General features: G+C 36.8%; 1 protein-coding gene across 1 annotated transcript; it reads left to right on the top strand.

Annotated features, from left to right (window-relative positions):
* Window positions 1-434: 434 nt before the first annotated feature.
* On the top strand, window positions 435-19,669 carry AP1AR (adaptor related protein complex 1 associated regulatory protein). Its single transcript, XM_067297623.1, has 10 exons — window positions 435-546; window positions 5,422-5,470; window positions 7,075-7,101; window positions 7,945-7,970; window positions 8,858-8,954; window positions 9,735-9,833; window positions 13,059-13,120; window positions 13,711-13,784; window positions 14,703-14,831; window positions 18,061-19,669. Exons 1-10 carry the CDS (start codon window positions 470-472, stop codon window positions 18,324-18,326), a joined length of 906 nt encoding a protein of 301 aa, XP_067153724.1. The 5' UTR covers window positions 435-469; the 3' UTR covers window positions 18,327-19,669.
* Window positions 19,670-26,434: the final 6,765 nt, after the last annotated feature.

Here is a 26,434-nt window from a genome sequence, read left to right on the forward strand (position 1 = left end):
TGAGGGAAGCCTTCTCCCTCCGTCGTGCCGCTGCGGCCGGGGGCGGAAGGGCCAAACGCGACAAAAAATTGCTCCTTCTTCCGCAGGGGGAGCAGCCAAGCCCGGGCCGAGGGGGGGGAGGCGAGGGGGGAGGCGGACGGACCGCCTCCTCAGCGCCTGGGAAGGGGCGGGCCGGGGCGGCGCCAGCGCCGGGCATGCGGCATTGCGCCTGGCGGGGGCCTCGGCGTCTCCCAGGCAGCGGCCGCACCTCCACTTCTCTTCTCCCCCCCTTCCCCTCCCGCCACTTCCAACGGCTCTTCGCGGCCGTTGATGCTGCGGCCGTTGGGCGGCTCGCGCGGCGCCGGGGCCGTTCGAATCCGAGCTGCGGGCGCGCGCGCGGCGCCAACGGCCGCCAGCGGCCGCCGCGCGGGGCGGGCGGGAAGGAGGGAGGAGCTGCGCCCCCCCCGCCGCCGCCGCCGCCCAGGATGCGATGGGGAACTGCTGGGCGCAGGGGTGCTGCGGGCTCTTCTTGCGGAGGGAAGCGGGACGGCTGCAGCGAGGCGGCGGGTGAGCAGAGTGCGCGGCTCCCCCCTCCCCTCCCCTCTCCCCTCCCCGGGGCGGGGAGGCGCTGGGCACGCCCGGCTCCGCCCTCCGCCGCGGGAGGCCGCCGGCGGCGGCAGTGGAGGGGCCGCGCGGGGCGCCGCCGCCGCCGCAGCGGGGGGAACGGGCCCGGGCCCGGCCCCGGGCACGGAGGGGGGGGGTCCGGCGGGCGGGCGAGGCGCGGGGCCGCGCCGGGGCTGGGCGGGCGGAGCGGGCTGCTCCCCGGCTGCGCCCCGCGGCGGCGCGGCGCGGCTGCGGGTAGGGGAGAGGGAGGAGATGTGTGTGCGCGTCTCCGCCGGCTGCCCGAGCTGATGAAACACCATTAAATGGTTGCTTTGCTCCGCTCTGTGCGCTTTGCACTTCGGATCGTAATACGCGTCCAAGGGCGGCTTGGGCTCTTTCCCTGGGTAAATTTTGACTCCTTAGCCCCTTCCCAGGTTTTTTTCAAAAGAAAAAGCTTATGAAGGTTTTCAGAGCAGTTACGGAAATCTGTGCAGGGTGCTGTGTTTATGAAAAGATGGAAAAACACCACGTTTTCAGGAGTATGGTCTTGTATATTAGTCAGAGGCTGAGACGCTGTTGCGGTAAAGGGTAATTGCATTACGAAAGAGCAGGAATAGTTGGGATAACCTTTCTGTTGTATTTCTTGTAAATGCACATAACCTACTTTTTTCAGTTTGCAACAACCAGCGGGTTATGGACATGAAAAAGCAGCATATGAGCAGAGAAAGGGATGCATTCCCTGTTCTAGAACTTGGTTTCTTCCATATGCTTACCACTATTTGATACATAGGCATAGGCAATGGGCATGAAAACGTCTGAAATGGCTGAATAGCTGTCATTTAAGTATCTGTTTCTTGTACTATGATATGAGGAAAAACAGATAATATTTGAAAGATACTTGCTTTACCATGTGTTTTTTGCTGAGTCTTATCTTAACATTCTACAGGCTAATACCCTTTTTTAAACATTCAAGGATAGTGATAGTAAGACTTCTGCAAAGTGTACTTCTTACCCTTTCAACTACTGCTTTAGGTTTGGGGGAGCTATTTAGGGGAGGGGTTTTTTTTTGTTTCTAATTTTTATTGAGCCATTAGTAGGAGGCAGAGAGCAAAAAGGTACAAGGTTGTCTTGGTTATAACAGCAGTTTCTAGATACGCTGTCATCTTTTATCTTTCCCTCAGCTTTAAAGTGATTATTACCTATATATATTTTTTTGTTTATCTCTCATTTTCTTTTTCCTTCTGTTTGCTGTACTCTGTTGTTACCTTTTTGTTTGCTTATCAGTGTTTGCAGTGTCATCTGTTCTAGTATTTGGTTTTGGTTCATGTTTGATTCCTGAAGTATCATTCGGCAGCTCTCTGCCATGCTTTACCTTCTCATATTTTCAGCAAGCTGTTACAGAAGTCTGAGGGCTTACTTGCCAGAGTTTATTATGTGTTTCAGTGCCTTCTGTGTAACTATTGATTTACTGCTTGCTTAGTTCACAGAGTGGCAAATATGAATGCCAATACACAGAATTATGAAAAATGCCATTCTCTTAAATGGTGGGGAATTCTATAAGTCTGTTCCAGATTCAGGAAGAAATTTTTAGGAGCATAACCTCAAAGAAGAAGTTTGTGTTTGCCATTATAGCTTAGCTACTTACATGTGCATATAGTCCTCCTGTTAGTCCAACATCAAACTGTCTTTATCAGTGAAATAAATCTTATTGTCTACTGTTGTGATCTTAAAAAAAAATATTATATAAATTTGTCCAGGCGTTTGTTTGCATAGCCTGTAGTGGAAGGCTTTAAGAAATCTTGAAATGATAGTACAGGAAATAGGCATAGTCCTTTCAATTAGGAAAGTCTATTTGGATTCCCTTTTGAACCTTGAACATGATATGCAGGGATCAAATTATGAGAAAAAGATTATCAGTGCTACCTCTTATAGCTAGCTGGTATATGTCTCAATGGATCTTCATTTTCCGGGTAAGCTGGTAATTTACAGTATTGGAGTGTTGCACAATGTAGGTATTTTCCATAACTCTGTGATGGGAGAGGATAGGGAATTAAGTTAAAAACAGAACTGTAAGATGTGTCTTACAAATTCCATAAGTTTGAAAGTTAGATTGTTACAAAATTCTGCAAATCTGACTACTTCTGGAACAGCATAATGTAGCTCATCAAGTTAATTGTGGTTGTTTTAGTCAAACTCAGATATTTTTTTCCTCCCCAAGCCTCCTACTTCATCATTTTTAGAAGCGCCAAGATTTAATTGTAAGAAATAAACTCTAGATTAAATAACTAAGTATACAATTTATAAAAAGTGTTTCAAAAGCCTCTAAGATTCTAAACTCCATTTGCTTGTAATTGTTTTTTAAAATTTGGAGATTTATGTATGAATTGTTATAATTGTTATAAGGTTCATGCTGTGCATGAGTAAGGAGAAATGAATTGCCAAAACCTTTAGTATAGTAAAAGTTCACCTTTCTGTAAAAATACAAACCTTTTCTTTAACTATTTTTTTTTTAAGGAGTGTCCTTATTCTTCAGCTGAAATAAATCAAGAGTTTTTCTTGGAGTACTACAAGCTACAGCCATAATTAGAAAGTAGGTCACATCTGGTTTGTCACTGCCTTCAATCGTAAGAATTGCTCTTTACTCCTAAAGGAGTAAAAAAATATATAATTTGTCTCCAGCTTTTTTTTCCTATTGTGTAGAAACCAAAATCCGAAACCTGTTTTGTCATTAATGTGGAAAATGTAGTTAGTTTTTGCTCATACTTTTGTTTTAATAGATTAAATCTGCTAAAGATTTTTAGGGACGTTTTTAGTGACATGCATGTTCTGAATAAGTTTTTTTTTAAAGATTAGTAACATGACTATGCATAAAAAGCAAATAACGTGCATACATATATATGTATGTTTGTATATATGGATTCAGAGTGGTGAAGAGTCAGTCTCCTTAGTAATTTTAGAACTTTGAAAATTGATTTGACAGTCTCTATAATTTCTGTTTATGAGCTGAACTGTTTTCTCTAGTATATATCAAACCTGTGTGCTTCTCAAGTCTGTTTTAGAAAGTAATGAAGCAGTACAGTTTAAATGAGAATAATAAAAGCAGTAAACATTTTAAATGTGTTATTATTTTATTTCAATTGAAGTTGGTACATATGACAAGATGGGGATGGAGTTGATGTGTCTTCCATTTCTGTCCTTCATGACCTCAATCTTCCATAGCTGCTATGGGATTTCAGGGCTCCAACTACTGAACAGAATTAGGTCTTGTATTATCAAGTCCGTGTTCAGGAGGTAGCAGAAAATGTAGGAGGTCTTCCTTTACATGGCACCACTGATATGATATTTGTAATTACACTTAGTAAGCTTACACTGTACTAACTTTTCCATAGGTTTACTGTTCAGTTCTTACACGTAATCTGACTGCAGCTTACCTAGCTGTTTAAAGTTGAGCATATTTTGATTAGCCCCCAATGCTGTAAACTAGAACTGTACTTTCAGTAAAAGCATGCCTAAAGTTTTTCCTTCTTTGAAACAAAATTGTTTGAGGACTAATAAATTAGATTCTTAATGGTGTTGGCTCCTGCACACCGAAATGTTATAGTGAATGTATTTTAAGTAGCTGTGCCACATCTCTCAATTATACGTAAGATGTAGTGCATGAATTGAACTGGCCTTTCATCTCTGGTTTCGTAGCTGAGGATCAATTAGAAGCAGTTCTTCTGTGCCACCAACTATGCATTACAAGGTAAAGTGGTGTATACAAGGAGAGGTTGATCAGCAACCTGCAGTGAAGTGGGCTGCACAACAGGTTGCCGGGGGAGACATACCCCAACTGACTTCCAGGGAAAAATATGGAGATGAAATATGATGTGTTTAAAATGATTCAGGCTTTGTCTGGCATGTTGCTTTTAGTACAGTGGAAGTAGGTGCTGATTGCAGATACAGAACAATCTACTTGTACACACATAGAAATGCTTGAGGCCCTGGATTTCTTCCTGGTATGAGTGAGCACTTGCAACTGGAAACTCTCTGGTTTTAAAAAGCTATATGAAATGGACATTTTTCTAAACCAGCAGTGTACGTTTGATTGTACTTTGGAATGATAGCCAAACTTCTTTCACTAGGTTAAATACTTTCAGATAACTTAATACGGTACTGGCATTGATTTTTATAGAGAACAACCTTAAGATAATTACAGAATCAAGGAGAAGACTGATTCCCAATATAAAATTACAGTCTATGAATAACTGATCAGAAAGTGTTGTCTTGCCCCCTTTGTAGGTATCTTCCTTTGAGGTGCTTAGTTGTTTTTTAATAATCAGTAATGCTTCTAGACGTATGAGGGAAATGGAAGGTCAACCTTCTAGCTATGTCAAGCTGTCAAAATAGACTGTATCGTAATTTGACATTGATGTTGTACAAGATGCTATGCTAGTAAAGAGTTGAGTGTCATGATGAGCAATAGGATTTTCAGAAGTTGTCTGGCATAGTCTCTTTCAAGAAAATTGTGTTTAAGCTGCCACAGAACTGATTCCAAATGCCAAATGGCCACGGAGGTGAAGAATCCAGCATCCTGATAAGTGATCTCCCTCATCTGAAGTGCTTGTCTTTTCTCCAGTTGTGTATCACATGTTTATAAGCTATTACCTGTTTGTGCTCTGGCAGCAATGCAGAGCACAGGTTAACAAGTACTGTGTTTAAAACTGAAAATTACATGTTTCTTTTATTAATTTTAAATAGTTTTTGAAGTATGTTAAGTATCAGGCTTGTTTTTCTTCTGCTGTGAACTTGAAATGAAGAATATCATTCTGTAGTGTAACTGTAGACTTATTTTCCCAGATCAAAGTATTTTAGAACATGTTCAACAGGAGAACATTTCACTATAGAGGTGAGTACTCACATTTATAGTAGTCCTAAATGGGGGAAAAAAGGCTGATTTCTAGCAATACCTTTAATACTTTTTGCAGTTCATGTATAATGAAATATTTCAAGTTATTCCAGACTGAATTGACACTTCACTGGATGCCAAGATATTGGTTCCTATCTTATCTTCAGAATATTAATACATCATCTCCCTTTAATCTGTAATTTGTGAAGACATAAAGCATGCATTGTCATCTGATCATCAGCACCAAAGCATTCTAAAGTCTGTCTGTTGCATCTTACATCACTGCTGTGATAGGAATGGGGGGGGGGCACGGTGTCTCCTTTTTTTTCTGACAGTTTAAGTGTAGGATATTTAGTTCTTGATTGCATGAATCTGATCTACAAAAAGCTAGTCAGCTGAGGTTTCTTTATAGTTATCTACTTTGCTTGGTACAGGTGTCCCTTCTTGGCCACTGAACATCACCCCTTTTTGCCAAGGTTGCTGTAAGGTTAATTTGTATAATCTGAAGTACTCAGAATAACCTGGTTTACGTTCTCTGATTGTTTCCTATGGTCAAAAGTCCTAGACCTTTCGGGTTCACCCCGTTACTGAGGATAGCAGTAATAATAGTAATCACTGCTTTGGCCTTCAAGAAAAGGGACAGAGGTATATGGTTGGTGAAATCTGTTTTCTTAGCACACATCTTTCAGTGTGAGCAAATGTTGTTACAGCAGCAATATGATAGAGAAAAGAAGGTTCTGCCTTCCCCCAAAATTCTTATTCATACTCTGTGCACAGCAATTAGTTGGTATAGGGGTCCATAAGGAGTCTTGCAATAGGTACTGCCCTCCACGCTTGATGTATTTCCTCCATGTACAATACTATACTGGAAATAGTATGGAGGATTTCCATTTGCTTTGTTTCATTTTTATATGATAGTTCAATCTCTGCTGTAAGAGTTTGTGCAGCTTAGAATGCTTTTCAGGTATTTTTGACTGGTTTGGGCTCTGCATACTTGACTTCCTTTCATAAAGCATTACATTGCCTTTATTGACCTTCAGTTTCTTATGTGAAAAGCTCTGGTTTTTTAGAATTCTGGATAGAGAGTAACCTTATATTTTCTGTAAATTAATAATACATCTTCAAATACTTTTTGATAAGCATCACAGTTGCCATGTGAGGTAAAGGTTATTTGCATTGTGCCCTTCAAATTCTGTACGCTTTTAAATTAAAATAGTGCTTTGGATTATGTAAGAGTCATAGCCCTCCGGCCACTACTTATATTAGAATACATCAGATAAAGGCTATAAGCTAATGAGACTTCATTGTTTATCAGGGCCCTCACAGGAGTTGTAGTGAAATATGTGAAGACTTTCAGTTTTGATTCTTGCCCTTTTCAGAGAATGTAATCTTTAAGACAAGAAATCCTGGTGAGAGTAGGTCCTATTCTAAAAGTAATACTTGCTCAGAAAGTAGAGGCTTTCATAAATAGTATTGCAGTCCCAGTATTATCACTGGAGTAGTGTTTTTACAAAACAGGTTTAACATGTAATTATATTTATACTAGGTGTTTCGTGATGTGTTGTACTGGATTGTAAAGATTGTTTACTTCTTTTTCTCTGCAGTTTGAGAACCTAGTGGAAAGTGATGAGGTAGGTACTAGGATCGTAATGTGAAACCTGCTAGTACAATACATTCACTTAAAAATTATTCCAAGGTCTTCCTCCCACTTCATGGCATGTTGACCTGCTTAGACTTAAATTGCTAGGGGGGCTTACTTTTGAGTTATGCTTGCCCTAAAAATAAATAATTTAACACTTTGGGAGAAATGAAGACCTGATAGAAGAGAAATCCAGTGTAGGGCAGCCTCAGGATATAGTCCTTTGGGGAAGAGAGCACTATGGTCATTAAGAAAACAAAAATCAAAGATAAACAGAAAAAGAGGGACCTGAAGGAGAATTTGCTCCTGGTATAACTCTTGTATAAGATTCATCAAATGCTCTGTATCTGAGCCAAAAGGAACATGAGTTGTTTTGCTAAGGAAAGTGTTGGGAGCACTCTGTCCTGAAGATTATGGGTAAACTATCTGAAGCAGTGTTTCAAAAAAAAAGAAAATTAGGCCTTCACTGTTAATTTAATACACTGTTATTTTTTTCCCATTAGCTTGATAACGAGAAAAAGTGTTTTCAGTATCCGCCCTGTATTTAAAAACATGAAGATTAATAGTTTGGTTCCTCAAGTACAGCAACAGAATACTTATTTTCATTTGGAAGCCCCTTTTATTTGTTTTACTTATAGAGTCAACCAATTCAGTTGGTTACATAACAAGATCCTTTGAAATTCCAAATAAAAAAGATATATAAGGGGAGATTTTCCCTCCAATTGTAAAAACAGTATATGGGGGAAACTATAATTTCTTTTTTTTTCCCCTGTCTTAAAATTGATTGATTAATGGGATTCTCAAAAACTTTATTTATTTATTTATTTTTTAACAGGGGGAAAGCCCAGGAAGCAGTCACAGGTAAGACTTTGAGATTCAGGATCTCTCCTTCTCTCCCATTGTGATTGTTAAATTCCTGAGGTTTCCCATCAAAACCCTTTCTGTCTTTTTAGTTATTGGATATGTGGAAAGAATGTGTCTTACTAACCTTAATGTTTACCTTTGAAAAACATTTTAGATGTTAATGCATTTTGCAAAAACCATACATGACAGTCAAAATAGTATGTTGTAAAGAGAATCTTTCTTGTTCCCAGGGTCAGCATTTAAAGTTACACAGGTGTTAGGACTGCAGATTCAGTGGATTTTTTTGTAAGCATATTAATATTTCTGTAAGCAGTAGTTACTTAGATGTCTGCTTGATAGGTAATGTATGTTAACACCGAAGTGTGAGCTTTGGTTGCCTAATTCTAGACATCTTGTATTACTTCAGCTTGATAGTTCCCAAAATGTTGATCTCCAGCCAACACTCCTGGAAGAGCTGTTAGATATAGCAGACCTTGTAATTACTATAACACTTTTGCAGTCTTGTTTGTTAAGTATACCTAAAGTAGAGAACAGATGAAAGAGGAACAATTACACTTGGGTGACCAGAACAAATAAGAAAATAGTGAGACTTGCATAACAACGACAGTAGTCCTTTTAACAAAAGATGTTTGGGTAACATGTTTTCCTTAAAGATACAGAAAATGCTCTACAGAGGGAAGGAGAGAGAGTGATTTGTCTTGAGTAAACTGGAACTTTGGAACTCTGGACTTAGGAGGGGTAAGACAAAAGCATGGCTTGTTGAATTTAGATTAAAGGACCAGTCAAGAAAGGCTATATGAATATACTTAGGTTACTTTTGCAAGTTAGAGTTGTCATGAATAAATAATAGTTGCAGTCTTTTTGCGTTCCTCCCACACTTTTAGGCCTCTGACTGAGGAAGAAATTGCTGACTTGAAAGACAGACACTATGACTCCATTGCTGAAAAGCAGAGAGCTGTTGATATGAAACTTCAGTCAGAGGTAAACAGTTATGATGACTAGTGCGGTGTGGGGTGTTTTTTTTCTTTTAAAGTATTTAATCTTAACCATGAATGCAGTGAGATCTTACTCACATGAACAAAACAATTTGTTTCTGTTCATCTCTTGGGGTTTTTTAGTCTACAAGATACCCAAAGAGACTGACTGCTGTGAAATTAAGTTTGCATCAGAGATTGTTTCTTTTCATCAATCTCTCAGATGACAAATTGAATAAATAGGCTAGTTATTTGTTCATAATGATTAAACCATAATTCTTTTCATATAAACGGCAAAACAGGCAGGATACTTGATTTAGCTTTTCCAATGCTTAGTTTGTTTAGAGCTTTTCTTAAGCAGAGAACCTAATTTGTCATTTTGCTTCAGTGTCGCAGCAATTAGTGGATTGTGATATGGAATACAATGTAGAAATTAAGAATGATTTTGAATGAAGTACTAGTGAAATATGTGTTTAAAAAGTTTTAAGCCTTTCACTGTGCAGTTCATAATGCAACCGTGCATTTACAGCAATTCACTATTGCCCTAGTAATGATGTTTGTTTAATAGTGTAATGTTTAGCTATCTACATTTCATGGGATTTTTGGTGGGGGGAGCTATCAAATTCTGTTAATGAGGAAAAATGTTTTAACTATAGTCAATTTTATTTTATTTTTATTTTCTAGTAGCTCTTCTTTTAATTTATTGGAGTTATGGTTTTATTCATAGGAAGATTAGATAGGTTCTACTTTTGTTAACCCTTTTGTTAACTATTTTGTTCATATACAGTTAGCCTTACAAGAGGAGAAGTTAAGAATAGAAGAGGAGGCTTTATATGCTGCACAACGTGAAGCAGCCAGGGCAGCAAAGCAGAAAAAGCTCTTGGAGGTGAGGGGAAAAAGACCCCAATATATATCAGAGCTTCTGTTCTGTTCTCGTGTATACAGACTTTCCTAATGTCCTTTACATCTGAGGAAATGTAATGAGGAAATTGCTTTGCTTTGGCTTGTAAATTCCAGTGGGGAAAGAAAGAGAAAGAAATACCTGATTTGAAAGTACAGCTGACTGGGACAACTGAAAATGAACAAAATTGTTTGAAACAACTTATGATACTGAGTACAGACCTTGAATGAGAGATGTTTTTTTTAAATATAGAATTAGCTTAACAGACTTATGTTATACAGAAGTTAACTGCTCTTCATATAAAGTGATCTGTGATTGTCTTCTAATGAAAAAAATTGAAATTAAGTACACATTATGATGTCCTTACATTTATAAAATACACTTCATATATTTGTATGCACTTAATTTTTCCCATTCTGTATGACTTGTGTTAACATGAAGAGAAAGTGTTTCTGAATCATCTATATTCATTGTTGACCCTGCTTTGAGCCAGAGGTTGGACTAGATGACCTCCTAAGGTCCCTTTTGACCTGAATTGTTCTATGATTCTGTGATTTTATTCATAGTAGACAAAGTCCAGTAATAAGTACTAAATAGTAGTGGTGTGTTGTTTGGGAGGTTTGGGGGGGTTTTGTTTGTTAGTTTGTTTGTTTTGAATACATCTGTGCCTACTTTTAGATGTCTAGTGTCTATGCCTGTGGAGCTTGGTCAAGCAAAACAAAAGCCAAGTTATGTTTTCCTGCTTATTCAAAAACATACGCTGTTCCGTCTCCTGGGAGTATTTATGACTGAATTTTTTTCATGTTGAAGCTTAAAGAATTACCTATTTTAACCCCTGGTTATCAGTGCATTCAATATATTCACTATACTAATAAGACAGAAAAATATGTAGTCTTGCATAGATTTCAGGTTGCCAGAAACGTGCAAATTAAAAAGAACATTTACAGAATTGTCCCTGTCTGTTAATATATAATGTGTATGGCTGCATTTGTAGCATGTTCAAGGAGGCAGTCCACGGGACACATGGTATGCGTACGATTACAAGTAATTTTTTCTTTTAAGTTCAGATTTACACTCACTGAAAGAAAAAGTTTCTGGAATCTGCAATAGCTATAGGGGATACCTTTAACCCTAGTGTATTGTCTGTATTGAACAGTGAATGAATTGAAAACCGTTATTTGCAGACCAATGGTCATGACTCAGTTTTCATCTAATAATTATATTGCTAAATATAGCTCATGTCATATTTCACATTCTATCTTCTTGCCATTTGGGGTGGAGGGGTTAATTCTTTCTTTTCTTTTTTTGCTTGCTCCTGTTTTTTCAACATATTTTTCACCTATTTAAAATCAGCAAAAATAATTAATTTTATGCTCAAGACTTCAAGTGTTCTTTGTGGAAGTCCTGTGGAAGAAGTGCTGTTTTCCCTGTCTTCCCTATTTTTAATATGCCTGCTTTTTAGTCAGGACCTAATACAGACTATATTACAGAGATTTGAATTTCCTCCCCTTGTAGGACTAGTACCATTTATCTCCTTTACAGATAATCTCCCCCAAACATCTATAAGGATTATAAGGATTTCTAAGGAAGCATTTTTGTATGGATACGCTAGATAAACTAGAAGCCATTTTTAAATACGTAATTCATATCTTTGCTGTTTGTGGGCAGAAGTCTATTAAATGAAAACAGCTTTTTCACTGGGAAGATGGCATCTTCTTAAAACAAATTTGGCTTGCTTATGTTGCCCAGATAATTGTCAGGGATTGTAACAGCAGAGAATATTAATATAGGTGTATCCTGGAACTTGTGGTGCTGGATATTTGTATGTGACCTAACAAAATGAGTAGATAACTTAAATCCGGTATTATTTAGGTATGTGAATTTAAAAAGGAAATTGCTGCATATCTCAAACTGATTTTCCTGGCTTGCTTAATTATATGTTGGTGTCAAATTCCTGGCTCTTTCTCCCTACTTACTTAACTCTTCTCACCTATAACTACTACTAGGTGATCTTTCTACTTTTTCTACAACTTCTCATCTCCTCACCAGATTCAGTTTGCTTATTCTGATGCTTGTTTAAATACTTAAGATGGAAATTGTGTCAAGAAATGAAGCAATCATCATCTTGGGATTGAAAATAGTAGTTGATCAAATGCATTTTTTTCCACAAGACTATTTACCCAACTAAGAGCAGTTCTTAGATAAGGATTGAAATTGAAAATTCTGGTTTGCTTACCCCTTTTTTCTCTTTCAGGGACAGATCCATTAATACTGAGAGTAGATTTTCAGAAAACATGGTAGCTAGATATGTCAGATTTGCCTATAAAACTAGCTTTTTCATTTTTTGTGTTAATCTTTGCCATAATCAGAGTGAACAATTACTGTATCATAACTAATTTACTTTTCATCACACAACACTACAATATGCCCAGTTTTTATATTCTTATCTTTTTTTCAAGGCAAGGAAAAGAAACTTGATCAACTTCAAACCCTAAAACTTCAAGAAGTAGAGCCACCCTACTTATGTGACATCTGTTGTTCCTCTTATGACTGCTTGTGTCTTGCGTTTTTCACTCTGTTTCTGCCTAGTTTTGTCCCAGCAAGGCAATAAAGCTTTTATTAATATAAATGAAGCACTTTGTGCTGATGCAGGCAACCAGAAGAGATGGCAATATTCCTTTGTGCAGTGGTAGAGGGACCTGTAAGAAAACATTCTTTCTAAATGGTAGACTCAGTAACTGACTGTTGTTCTTGTGCATAGAACAGAACAAATCTAACAAAACCCAGGTATTAACTGCGATGGAAATATTTGCAAGTTAAGAGAATACGGTGCAGAAGAGGACGGATGCAGTCATGAATAAAGTGGTGTTCACATGTTTCTAGACAAATTGATGATTCTTGATCATTATACACAAAATACATTAAAATATTGCGCACTCTATTCACAATACCTTCTTTTAAATTAAGATTATGATGCAGTTTCTAAGATTGAGAACAATGCTACTTGTATATAATGGTCAATTCGGTCTGATTAAATTTGATATTTATTTGACTGAAAGTCAGTCTTTCCATAAGCTATACTTTGACTGCTCCAAGTTGAGAAAGAATAATGCTCCTTCTGATATCACAGTTAGGAGAATGCTCAGGGCATTGAGTATATCTCTGAGTGATTTTCTTCAGCAGTTTTCAACAGTTTATTTCTTTTGGTAGCAACATAGACTGCAAAGGATAACACAGAGAGCGCATGCTGTTAATAATGGAGAATATCAAAGGTAAGATACAAAATGTTAATAATGATAATCGAGAACCAAAACTATCTTTACTTCTGTTCCTCACCCCCCCACACCAAAAAAAAAAACATATGCTTTTTCTTTTTTTGACACTTACAAATGCAGCATTCCTAAGTCAAATTTCTTTTTGTTCTGCTTAGTTTTCTCCTTCGCACCAAGTAGTTACTTCTGCATACTTGTTGCTATTAATCTGCAGACATTGAGGGTAGATTGTATTCATTCTGGTGTTCACTGGAGTTATTAGAATGATGCATGCAAATTGATGCTACAGCCAGGGGAAGAGTTGCTTTGTGACAGAAGTTAAGATAATTCATTTCTAATTGAAGTTGCTGCTAAAAATCGAACAGAGATTCAGATTGGGAGAGGACTGATGAATAGGAATGGAAAGGAATTTTGTGGATCATTTTGTAAAGATTGTAGTTAAAGCTGTATGTACTTTGTAGCATAGAAGGGACTGTGAACAGTTTCTTTAAAACTGTGTGAACAGTAGGACACCTGGATAGGATTTTTAATAGCATCCTTAGAGATTTATAAAGCTAAAAGCAATAAATTTAAGTGTGTTGTTTTTACAGTTCTGTTGCAGAGGAAGATTTTGATTCCTTCTTGAGAAATACAAAATTCCAGTATGAAGCTTTTCGAAGTAGTAGTAAGTCTTTCTTTTTGATGTATGTTTTTAAATGTAAAAGGACTCTGAGGAGCACAGTGTGATTTTTTTTTTTTTTTCTTTGAGGAGGGGGAGTTCCCCCAAAGATAAACATCATTCTTATGTCCCTATCTCTCTGTTTAAAAATAAATAAATAAAATAAAATAATAAAATCAGACAGGAACTCATTTTCCTCTTGAATTCCTGATGCCTCATGGGCTCAAAAAGCACAGCATATACAACTTGTCACAGCTATTCCAGTTCTCAAAGGCAAATTCTGTAAGCAAACATGTCCTTTGCATGGATTTCATCTTACTAAGACTTTTCAGCCATCTGCGTAGAGACAATAACCTGCAGTGAATTTTTCTTGTAAAACCTAGGTATTTTTAAAGATGCAAATGTGTATGTATATAGTTATTTTTTAACCATTTCTTAGCAAAATATACTAATGGTTAATTCTTTTTTTCTAATGAAGAGTAAAAGAGGATTTAGCTGCCTGTATTTAAAAATTCCATAGTACTATGGTTCCTATAACAATTTATAGGAAAACAATTTTGTAAATTACCTGTAAGCTTGATGAGAGTACCTGATAGTCAGCCAGAAGTTGAGGACTGATGGTAGTTCTTGGGAAACACTGCCTGTAGTTTGTTTCTTGTTGTAAGTCTCTGTACAAGTCCAGCTTACTAAATTCCTCTATAGTTCTAATTAGACTCAGTATTGCTAAGTGTCCTCCTGTAATCTCTTAATGATGTTGTATGCCATTAAAAAACTACTGTGTACTCTTTGAAGTGACAAAGTTTTTTCAGATATTCTTGAGGTTTATTGTGCTTTGTGACTTTAAACCTTTTTTGAAAGTTTAGTTTTGCATGTTGAATCTCAAATCAAGTATGCTTGCGATTTAAAAATATATTTTTGATATAGGACTTTCATCTGATGCTACAGTACTGACACCAAACACAGAGAGCAGTTGTGACTTAATGACCAAAACAAAATCAACTAGTGGAAATGATGACAGCACTTCATTAGACTTAGAGTGGGAAGATGAAGAAGGTATTTATTCTCTCATTCAATTTCATTCTGAACTTACAGATCAAAAATGCTGACAGTTTTAACTGTGATGGTTGTAAACTTGTCATTTCTATAAGGGAAGGTGGCTTAAAGCTTTCTTCTGATGGCATTTCTTTCAAGTGTGTACTGATTAAATAGATGTAAATGATTTTTAGTTAGAAAATTGCTTATTTTGATAAATGTGTTCATCTGTCTAATAAATCAATTCATTTATTTGGATCCTTCAGTAAATCTGAAACTAAAACCCACAATAAAATTAACTGTAAAGAAATGCTGCCCTCTTATGAGCTACTAGCAACAGGAACAGCTTCTTCTCTGTTTTACTATGTAGAGTCAAGAGTCTCTGACTAAAAAGTTTCAGGAAGCATTGATTCTTTTAAACCTTAATTACTTTTATTGTAACTTTCACTGGAAACTTTTTCTAAAGTCTGAATTCCAGGTGAGTACCCTAACTATCCCTGCTGCTGCTGTTTGTTATAGATGTTTTCTGTGCTCTTTGCGGATTTACTAAAAGCTCTTGTCTGTGTTTCAAAGTGCATCCAAAATTTTGAGACCCTGATGCCTTCAAGGCTGCTGAAAATAAACTAAGATTTTTTTTAACTCATACTTAAATTATTTCTGCTTAATAGAATGTGTTTTTTCACAGCCTGTGTATATTTCAAAAATCTAGCACTGTCAAGAAAATTGAAATGTCTAGTTTGTATTTCAAAACTGGATTTTCCAGACTTTTGCCAGATTTTCCTAGAAATACCTGTCATACTTTCTAGGTAGTGTGTGCAAGAGCTATTAGCATTCTTGAGGAATTGAAGCTCGAGTAATACCATATATATTGAAGTGTACTGGATTTTACTTTGGGAGGAATTAGCACAGTGCAGAAACAGCCTTCTGGGAGCTCTTTGTCTTACCCCATACTCAAGAAATGGGCAAGCTGCATTCTTTGCTTTTTACAGATTGAGTTGTCCTCCCACTCCGAAGTGTTAGCTTACTGCAGTATCTTTCTACGTAACTACAGAAAAGTAGATGAGAATGAGATTCAGGCTTTACCAGCCATACCTGCATGCAAGATTAGCATGTTTGTCTGATGGGTGGAGGATTTTGTTGAGCATGGGCCTGTATTACCCTCCCCAATGGGGGGCTTAATTCTGTGTATAGAATAATAATCAGTGAAGTTTGCTATTCATTGTTCTCTGCTTGATTGCATCACTTTCATGTTGATTGGGTAGTAGCCTACTCATAAGCTTACATCAGGTTTTGAATAGTAAGTGATGAGAAGTGCCCAAAACAGCCTAAACACAGAAAACAAAACTGCTGCAGAGTTCTATTTCTGATTCCTACTACCCCATGCTGTACAAGGGGGAAACGAATATTTAAGAGTTCATGTCGTGACAGCAACACATCTCTTCTCCCTAGTAACTTCAAAGCTTGACCAGAAAATATGGTAATAGGACCCCTGCGAGATTGCTTATGTTTGAGAATATAGTCTCGTAGTTGTTTTGATGACTGCAAAGGAGTCAGTATGGCCATTTGAAGAAGTACTAGTCCTTATTGTAAGAACTTTGAGTAGACTTTAACACATCCTTGGTAGATCTGGCCCAACCATCTCCCTGAAGGGGCTGACTACTTCTTAGGGTTAAGAGGTTTAGTTATTGCATTGATTGCTGTCAAAAAGCTACTGTAGAGACTGGACAACTCTAAAAAAGTAAGTGTGTGTATGGTTGGGCTTAGTGATCTGGGGTATTGATTATAGTCTAGTTTTACATTTTACTGTTAGTAAATTGTCGGGGGATTGAACACAAAGTAGAGGAAACCCAGGGTTTGGGGTTTTTTTTAAGGGTATTAGCCTTTTAACCACTAAAACTAGGATAAGGATAGCTACAAAATATAATGTTGCTTGAACTGAGAAGTTGCCAGATTAGGTTATTAACAAGAAATGCCTAGATCTGCCCTAGGCGTGATTATGTACTATTGATGGTAGTGTACAATGATTATATACTACTAATGGTGGTACTGAAAGGGTCCTGTGGATTGGAGCCGCTTGAGCACAGCAGATGCACAGTTCTTGACCTGCAATGTTCATATAGCATATTTTATAGAAAGATAAAAGGGGTGTGGATAAAATAGAAACAGTAACTGTTCTGACTTAAATACAGAGTTTTTGGTACACTAATTCTGTTTTCATTCTTTGGCATCACATAGAGATAGCATACAAGGAATTTGTAGTGCTAATCCTGTACTGACATATTTGGCGGTGTTGCTTATATGGCGTCAGCAAGAGATGGACAACAGCTTCAGTGAGCTATTGGTACCAAAGGAATAATCAAGTTGAAAAGTAGCTGTGTTTTAAAATACCAATGAAACATTAACATAAAATCCATCACTTTAGAGTCTGGGGAAGGGAAAAACTTACCTCTTGGGTATTTTTTTCCCAGGGTTCCCACCAAAAGTTACTTATGTAAGTATTTCACTTGCGATATGTAAGTTCAATTATAATTAATTAGTTAGCTAGTCAGTCCAAACTTAAAAGGGGAATTTACTTAGGAAGGTACGAGGAGAATTAAGAAAAATAATTAAGAAAAAAAGCATGCTCAGTCCTCCCCTTTTTCTGCTCCAGTGGTAGAGATGGTGTTTGGTACACCACAAGAAAGTCTGACAACATACATAGTATCTCTAATGTCTTTGCACAGTTTTCTGATCAGTGTTTTGCATGAATTTAAACATGCCTTTTATAGAAATAGAAGACCTTTCCTATACGAATGCACCCTAAATTTTAGCTGCTGGTTAAAATGTTTCACTTGATGCTTAAACTACTCGTCTGTAAGTTAGATGAGTATTACAGGATTCCCCATATACTAGCTTTTCTAGAAATGGCACAATGCTGAAAATCTAGTATTTGTATGCCCCTAATGGAGGCCAGCAGGTTGAATACATAGGCGAAATAAATACTGAAACTGAATTGTTTCACAGTGTTCTGTGTCTTCCTCAGAGGTCTGTAAAATAACATCGCTAGCTATTACATTTCTTTGGGCCAAATATGACTGCAAACTACTGACTTAATTTGAATAATACTAGAAAAAATGAGGTGATACTCAAGAGTGAAATTACCAGAATCTGGATCTCTAAAGGATTGTTGTTGTTTCTTCTAATATTCTAACACAAATGCAAAGATGCTTCCCTCAAAATTTTTTTCTCACAAGCATGTCTTAAATTGTAGGCATGAACAGAATGATTCCAATGAGAGAACGCTCTAAAACAGAAGAAGATATACTCCGGGCAGCACTAAAATTTAGCAGCAAGAAGACTGGAAGTAATCCAGCTTCAGCCTCTGATGATTCTAATGGTTTGGAGTGGGAGAATGACTTTGTTAGTGCTGAAATGGATGATAATGGCAATTCAGAGTATGCTGGATTTGTAAATCCTGTCTTAGATTTGTCTGCATCAGATGTAAGGATATCTGACTCTGATCAACAAGACAGATAGTAAAACTTTGTGGCTCTTGTTTATGACCAAATGCTTAAAAGTGAAAGAACATACAAAAACGTATTGATCTTTTATAAGAAAAAGAAGGGAACAATGTTATAAATTAATCGGCAAGGAATGCGAATGACTTGCTATCTGAATTAATTCAGAATTAAGTGCAATTTTATCATCTGCCTTCTAAGTTTTTGTGAAAACTAGGATGAATCTATTGTGTATATTTCTGGATATCTGGTTTAATATTATCCACTCTAATTTAAGCTTTGCAGCTTGACATGTCTATATTTTAACTAGGCTTTTTTTTTTTTCTGGATTGTATTTCTACTGATTTGTTTTTAAAATTCATCATTGGCCTAATATTTATCTCAGAAATAGTCTTATTTAATTTATCTAATACTTGAATATGGAAAAAAAATTTAGTGTCTTTTTTTGCAATATGTGCTATATGATTTGTTCTTTAGCTATTTAGGGGGCAAAACTGACAATTTACCATGTGTGAAATTTGTTTTGCAATTGGCTATTTTCCCTCTCTAACTTATATTCTTCCTAATCTTGTGTTTTCCTCTTTACACTTTTTTTTTTTTTATACTAAGCACAATTAACCTGTATAAACATAGTATGAATCATCAGGTTAGGTAAGATACTGTCTTATATAATATGCCAAACATAGTGAGAGTGTGCTAGATAGAAAACAACTATACAAATTCTTTATGCTTAAAGCTGGAAAATTTCAGCATTATTTAATGGAGAACTAGGAAGACCAAAGTTTTGATTCCCCCCACCTCCCCCAAACCCTGAAACAGATCTAAAGATGTTATTACACAGCAGTTAAAATTCTTAAGTTGTGGAAGACTTGTAATTCAGGTTGATAGGAACAGTTACTGAAAAGCAACGTTCTCTGAGAAAACTGGAGAGAAGGACAGTTGCAACTAGCCTGGAAAGAACAAGGACCTAAAAACTGGATTCCTGTACCTGCATAAAACAAAGAAGGAAGGATGTCTTTTTTTTTTCAGGTTACAAAACAGTGTATTTAAGTGCTCTAGCTTTCCTGTGCCTCCTAGTTGGATGCTTAATTTTCCTGATATGGGCTGAAATTTAACAGGTGTTTAGTTACTGCAAATCTTGTGTAATTTATTGTGTGATCTTCCCCTTATTTTTAATATAAGTTTAAAAAAAAATTTTTAAATGCTAACTGAAGAGAAATGCAAAACAATCATAAATCTCAAGCTTTCCCCAAAGTTTCAGTAAAGCCATTCTATTCTACTGCTATTTTGTGTTGTTCTCTTGCTTCTCCCCAAATAAAGGGTTTGGGGTGTAACTTCTCCATTGTGGAATAAAAGCAACACAGTTAAGTAGTAAAAGCTGCGTTGTCAGAAGAATTGAACATGCTGGTAACAGTTGTGTAACTGTTTTAGATTATCTGATTCCATATAATGTCAGGGTCACTATAATATGGTCCTCTTCATGTTATTTTAGCTTAAATAAAAATACTGGATATTTGGATTAAATATGTACATATATTGACATTAACAAACAGAGAAGTCTTTTGTTGATAACATTCCATCTCTTAATTTAAAGTGTAGCTATGTCACTGGAAATATTAAATGTAACTATCTACATTTGCAATGCCTGTAATATGCTCTAAAAAATTTGTACACATCAAATGTATATTTTTGGTTTGGCATTAGCTATTCCTGTGTAACTTTTCCTAACGTATTCATATGATAACCTATTGAAAGTAAGGCAACTTTCTCAACATGTAAATAAACACTTTTTTACTTGCTTAAACTGTAATTTAATCTGCAGTGGTCACTACTTTTTCTTACCAGTGAACGTGAGGTTAACTTGTCCTGACCATGCTTGAGGGAAGTAAACTGTAGCGGACATTCTTGCTTTGAGAAATGAGCAAGCATTTGGCAAAAAGGAATCTTTAACTTCAACTGAAGGTTTCTACTGTAATGTGCGTGTTCTGTAGCCATGGTTAATAGCATTCCACTTCTCAGAGTTCAGTGAATCACATTAATGAGTGATTTAAGAAATTATGGTCAATATTTGCTAAAATAATGGTTTAAGAAATTGAAGGATGATATAAACTGCTTATGTGAAATAATGCAACAGTACTGTAAATTATATATATCTGTACAGACTTAAAATGCTATAATTAAAGTAATTTTGAAAAAAATACATCTTTAATTCAGGATCTGTATTATACTCATCTTCCATTCCCCCATCATTTTTTTCTTTTAATCTAAAGACAATTGATAATCAGTAGAAACACTTCAGCTGTTTTAGAAAAATTTCCCCTTTCATTTGAGTAGGTTTTACTTTTATAGCTTTTAATTTACCTTTTGAAAAAGTAAATTCCACTTAGCTTGGAAAAGCTAGATACAGTCTTTCCACTTTGTCAGCAGGGACAGTATTTTTGGGGGGTTCTGGCTAGCGCAGTATTATAGCTTGCAATTACTATTAGGAGGATGACTAAGTGTCAGTAGTGTTCTTAGATTTGGCAATGTTTTATCTGCTGCTGTTTTGGGACTCTCATTTCATATACAGTGAAAGCTGCATATGAAGATGAATTATTAAAATGTAATCCAGAATTACCTGTGCATGAGAATTACTAAGGAAATTTTTATTAAATGATTAGCTATATTTTTACTGAACCCCACAGCATCTCTTCTTGAGAGGTGTTGCTTTGGAAAGGAAGCTCTAACAAGCTGCAGTAATAAAGGACTTGAGGAACTTGGAGCACGGAGCCCTGCTATTACCAAAAACAAGAAGCTGTACCCTCATAATGCAAAGGAAAGATAAACCTGCTCATGTAATGAAGCAGCTTCCCTGTCCTCATGACTGCATTAGCCAGTGTACCATTTTAATTGACGTAGCTGATTGCGCCTGTGTAGGAGAGAGCGTCTTTTATAGGAAATTATTATTTTACTTTCATGGAAAGAGTTTTATTGAGTTGTTCATGTACTGCTTATACATACAGATAGCTTTTATGCTAAAATTTTTTCTGTGCTAAGAAGCTTTGAGCAAAAGTTCACTATCATTGAAGTTGTGCCATTGTCAAATAGAAAATCGTTTGACACAACTATTTGGGCAGTCTGTTCAGAGTTATGTGACCTAAGTGTAAAATTGGTGCTTCAGTGTTTTGTTTTAGTATTCCATAATTGTAAATACTAGGAGGGCTGAGCCAAGTGAAAAATCATAGAAAGTGTTACCTGTCCTATTGCATGTAATATTTCTTACAATTAAGTTTGCAGTATATGACTAATAGCAGTCTCCAGGAAAAAAGATCAAGGAGGCAGAGTAGAGAATTCACATTGATCATCTGGAAGATACAAAATGAGTACCTTCAGGATCTAAGATCTAAATTCTGGAAAGCAAAAGGTTTCAGTTATATTGCATTTCCGAGTTACTTCAATTGGCAACCTTACATAGCTTCCTATTAACTTTGCTGGCTTTGGCATCCTATTCCCAGGTGCCTAATTCTCCTGTATTTCCTGTGTGCCTGAATTTGGAACAATACTAAAAATAATAACCACCTAAAAATAATACAGTTCAACATCAGACTGTCTTCCTTGGATTAAAATCTTCGTAAACTTGATTTCCCCCTGCTTCCCTTTTTGTGGGGCTAAGACCTGTTTCTATGAACAGCTGAGTAAATTTCAAAACTTACACTTCATATTATGGCAATTAAGTTTCCTCCTTGAAATCACCTTAAGCTAAACCGTAGGTAAATTTTATTTGTAATCCAGAGATGGTTGAGATGTTTCATCCAAAGGTGGTCTTTCAATGAATTGATACGTGTCAACAGTAAATTTGATTCAAGTCAATAGGATGAAATGAGTATGTGGTCAATGTAAAGGAAAAACAGGGTTTTCTGTTCAGAGTGGAAGGGCTGTGTAATGGGCATTAAAATCATTTTTAAAAAATGCTGAAAGAATCATTGTAAGTTAAGGGATCAGGCCTATGAGAGTATTTGCTGAAGAATGACATCAAATTATCCATCTACTTTTCTTAAAAATATACATTTTCACTCTCTTTTCCTTTGTACCATCTTCTACAATGAAATAGCCCCTAGATACATAGTAATGAAAGTGTCATAGATGATCAGAATGTACTTGACTCATGACAACAAATTTTACTGACTTCTAGAAATCATGATAGTTTGCGTTGTGAAAGTGAATCTTACGTAAATACTTTTCTTCATCCATTATTGCAAAAATGCATGGTCAGATATTTTCTTAGTATGTCTCTGCTGGATATGTATCATGTTCAAAACTTCATTTTCAAAATGTTTCTTTTTAATACACAGCTTTGTGTTCTGCTAATGATTTACTATTTGTTTATGATACTTCATGTATTAATACTAGGATCTCTATAGAAATTATTCTTAATTTATCAAAGTGCAGGTAGCTGTTTTCTTGCTTGTATTTTTCACCTGGTATGTTACCATGGCTTGTTCTTGCAGTATGGTTCATGCAAAATGCTCTGATGTGATTTGCAATGACATTAATAAACTTAAAGTTACTGAGTTAGGCACATTATTAAAGCATGTGCAATAAACCTAGACTTGAAAGTGAAGATTGCATCTGCTCTCAGGTTATACACAATCATTCAAAGTAACCCAAACTTTTCTTAAATTGAACAGCTGATTCTCCTTCACTGAAAGTTTATTTTATCTGAAATGGCTTGTCTACATTTAATGACAGAAAGGTTTCTATGAAAGTTCATAGAAGCAGCGTGCAAATATTCTGCTCTATAACGCAGACAATGGAAATTGTGATAGAAAAGTACTGCGTGATGAAAAAAATATTTTCATTTTGTTCTGTCAAAATCCATTCCCATCATGTCTGCCTGGTTTTGGTTTGGGGTTTTATTTTGACATAAATTATTTTAGTTCTAGATATGAGATTACATTGAAGAACAGCTCTATGCAACAATGTCTTTAAGGTCTTGAAATTACTTGAAAAGTGCCCAGATTTACTAAGAACATGTAACTGATATTTTTTTATGTTAGCAGACAATCATTAACAACTAATAACTGTTAGAGGTATTCATCAGGTGTGTGTGTCCCTTCCAGTATTTTCTTGACTGACATCTGTTATAGAACTGGTGACTACAATTTCTCAATTGTGGTGATTTTTTTATATTTGTTTACAGAAAATTAGAGCATTCTTAAGGCTTTGGGAGGAATCATAATAAAGTAAGCCTTTTTATTATTTTTCTGTGATCATCAGTGCTGTGAGAGACTGTGCTGGTTTTTTGAGCATAGCTCAAGGCACCTGTGTGAATAGGCTAAATCAAGCAAGAAAAGTATAACCTTTATGGTTACTTTTTTTTTTTTTTTTAAGCATGAGTGTCTCTTCATCTTTTGCAGTTATGTAAGTATTAGACTTAAGGCTGTTTTCAGTGATGATACAAATTCAGAATAACTCTGGTGAGGGCACCTTAAGACATATGCAAGAGGACCTTAAAGCCAACTGTTTAAGTTTTCACAATTTCCATTAAATGCCTAGTCCAAAACCTTTGAAATCTGTGGGAATGTTTCCAGTGAGCTTTTAGTCAGGCTCAGAGGGCTTTCAGCAGTGGCAAAGCGAGGAAGGCAGTGTAGCTTATCATGAGACAACCAAGCTATAGGAAGGTAAAAGTGCTACAAAATTGGTATATGAGTAGTGCATCTGATGCTGTCCTTTAGTTAGATGATCCCTGACTTCCAGAACAGAGCAAGTACTCACAATTTTAAAAGCTGCAAACAGACAGTTTTAAGGAACCCTTAAGAGCCGTTCAGCTTTGTCCCATGTGTCAAAATGACTCCTGGATGAACTGCCTCAAAATTTCAACACCATCAGTGCCAGCTTCTCATTTATCTAGAATTTTATGCAGTGCAACTTTCTCCAGGCATGTATCTCAACCTGTGTGTGGCTGGCTGCACGCTCATGGCCATCAGCTGCTCTCAGTGAAATAGTAGCCAAATGGGGACACAGCATGGGGACAAAGATGGCTGTAAGCTGATGGTTACACATCTGTGTAATGTTGTGCCCTCACCTGCACTTGTAATGTATTTATTGCTTGCATTTTTGCATGCAAAAGTAACTGGACTTTTTTCTTACGCTGCACTATTTCTTAACGTATTGTCATGCTCTTCAGTGATTTCTTCAGCCAGGACATCTTCCAGAAAATGAGCTTCAACATGAAATACTTTTTCAAGTCACTTGATACTGATACTGTTTTCCTCTTTGAGTCAAACTAATACACCTGCTGTTTGAATCAACATAGTGATAGGATTCTCCTAGGAGAGGAATCATTTTTTGTATGTATTTTACAGTTGGTTCTTACCCAGCTAAATATAGTTTTGGAAATGATTAGGGTTTGGAAAGCATTGGGTTGGGTTTTTTTGTTGCTGTTTTTTTTTTTTATTCCCAAGATGAATATTTTCTCCAGGTTCCTGGAGATGTGTCTATTCAACATTCCACCCCAGTTCTATGGATGTCCAGAGTCCCTCTAGTCAGCGTGAATGCAGAATGTACAACGAGATGCAGCACTGTGAACTCTGCAGAACAGACAGAAGATTTTCTCAGGTGAGTAGGTACTGTGTGTAGACACTTCTGCTTACATAATGCACTTGAAAACTTGAGACTGATGTTGTCATTTTTTCTGCAGATAATAGCACAGAATATGGAAGCAATTAATATGACTACTGGCATAGATTAATGTCCTATGTGACAGGGCCGGTGAATAGAAATTGCATAATACTACTACTGCTTAGTGGTAGTTTTAGCAATCTGTTTTTGAAATCCAAAGCAGTACAAAACAAGAACTTGCATGTCATTGCTAATAACTTAAGAGCACTAATAGGAACAGCGCCATTTATTGGGTATGCAAAACAAACACTCCCTCCTCTCTCAGACACTATGCATTTTATGAGAGGTTGATTGCAGATAGAAGCCTATATATGTACGAGCTTGTGTGAGATTGTGCTTTCATCTTGCTTTCTTTTTCTAGACAGCTTGTATTTGCAGTTACTTGCATCTCTGTCTAATTAAAGAGCAGGAAGACTCAGGTCAAAAGCATTTAAAAGCCAAGCAGCCAACAACTACTGAAAATCTGCAACCCAAAGCACACATAACTGGTGACATGGCAATTCTTGCTAAGGTTTGTTAAGCTAAGCTGAGGGGTTGGGTGTGTGGTAGAGGTGGTGCTGAGATCACAAATGAATTGAATTGCACATTTAAGATGAAGACTATAAAAGCTAAGTAAGCAACATCAGTATCAGAGGCTGGCTCAAAGAGTAGAAAATATGGGAAACAAGGCATTTTTGGCAAGGGTGAGACCAACAGACTAATGAAATCCTCCATAAGCCTATGTCTGGGTCTCATTGTCCTCTCCAGTGACCTGCTCTCTCTTGTAGTTGTTTGCCTTAATCTCAGGTTATGCTGTGTAATTCTCCCTTCAGTTTACTTCTGGCTTTCTTGTACTCGTAACGATTATTGTTGAAATGCATTCCTAATGTTTAGGAGGATAAAAGGAATAGTCTAGGGCACCTAAAATGTAAACCCTATCCCAGGACTCCCCTGACAGGTAGGTTTTGGATCATTAGAGATACGTGGTTGAGGTAAACTTTTGTCACCTCTTCAGTGCTGTACAATTGTGTACATGGAAGTAGTTAGTGTACAGGGCAGGAGAGTGATCTACTGCATGTTTAGGATAATTAAGTTATTGAGCAGATATAATGCTTGATGATAACATGGGTAACTCTTATGTATGTTCTTATTCTTTCCTATGTGTCTTTGAAACAACCTAAAATAACTTGACAAAATGGAGGGAAGCGCCAATGAAATGTTAAGCCCTTAACAAAGACATACTTAACTGAAACAATTTTTGAGTAGTGCTGGGTATTTAACCAAAAATGTTAACTGAAAACAAAATCGTAAGCGAGGTGGGGAAGAAGACTTGCTGAAAATGTTTCAGTCAGCTCTTATCTTGGAGCAGTGTCACTTTCAGAAAGCCCAGAATATTGCCAGTAAAAATAATTTCTTATCTGAATTGTCCTAGGAGTTATTTTGCTCACATAAGTGCTTTCAGATTATATTTGTAGAGGAAGACAAATC

This window comes from Apteryx mantelli, chromosome 5 (genome assembly GCF_036417845.1).
Source record: "Apteryx mantelli isolate bAptMan1 chromosome 5, bAptMan1.hap1, whole genome shotgun sequence".
In the NCBI taxonomy this organism is placed as follows: domain Eukaryota; kingdom Metazoa; phylum Chordata; class Aves; order Apterygiformes; family Apterygidae; genus Apteryx; species Apteryx mantelli.

Coding starts and splice junctions, on each gene's coding strand:
- AP1AR (XM_067297623.1), top strand. CDS start 470: ATGGGGAACTGCTGGGCGCAGGGGTGCTGCGGGCTCTTCTTGCGGAGG. Junction 5,471..7,074: donor GAGAACATTTCACTATAGAG/GTGAGTACTCAC, acceptor TTTTCTCTGCAG/TTTGAGAACCTAGTGGAAAG. Junction 8,955..9,734: donor ATATGAAACTTCAGTCAGAG/GTAAACAGTTAT, acceptor GTTCATATACAG/TTAGCCTTACAAGAGGAGAA.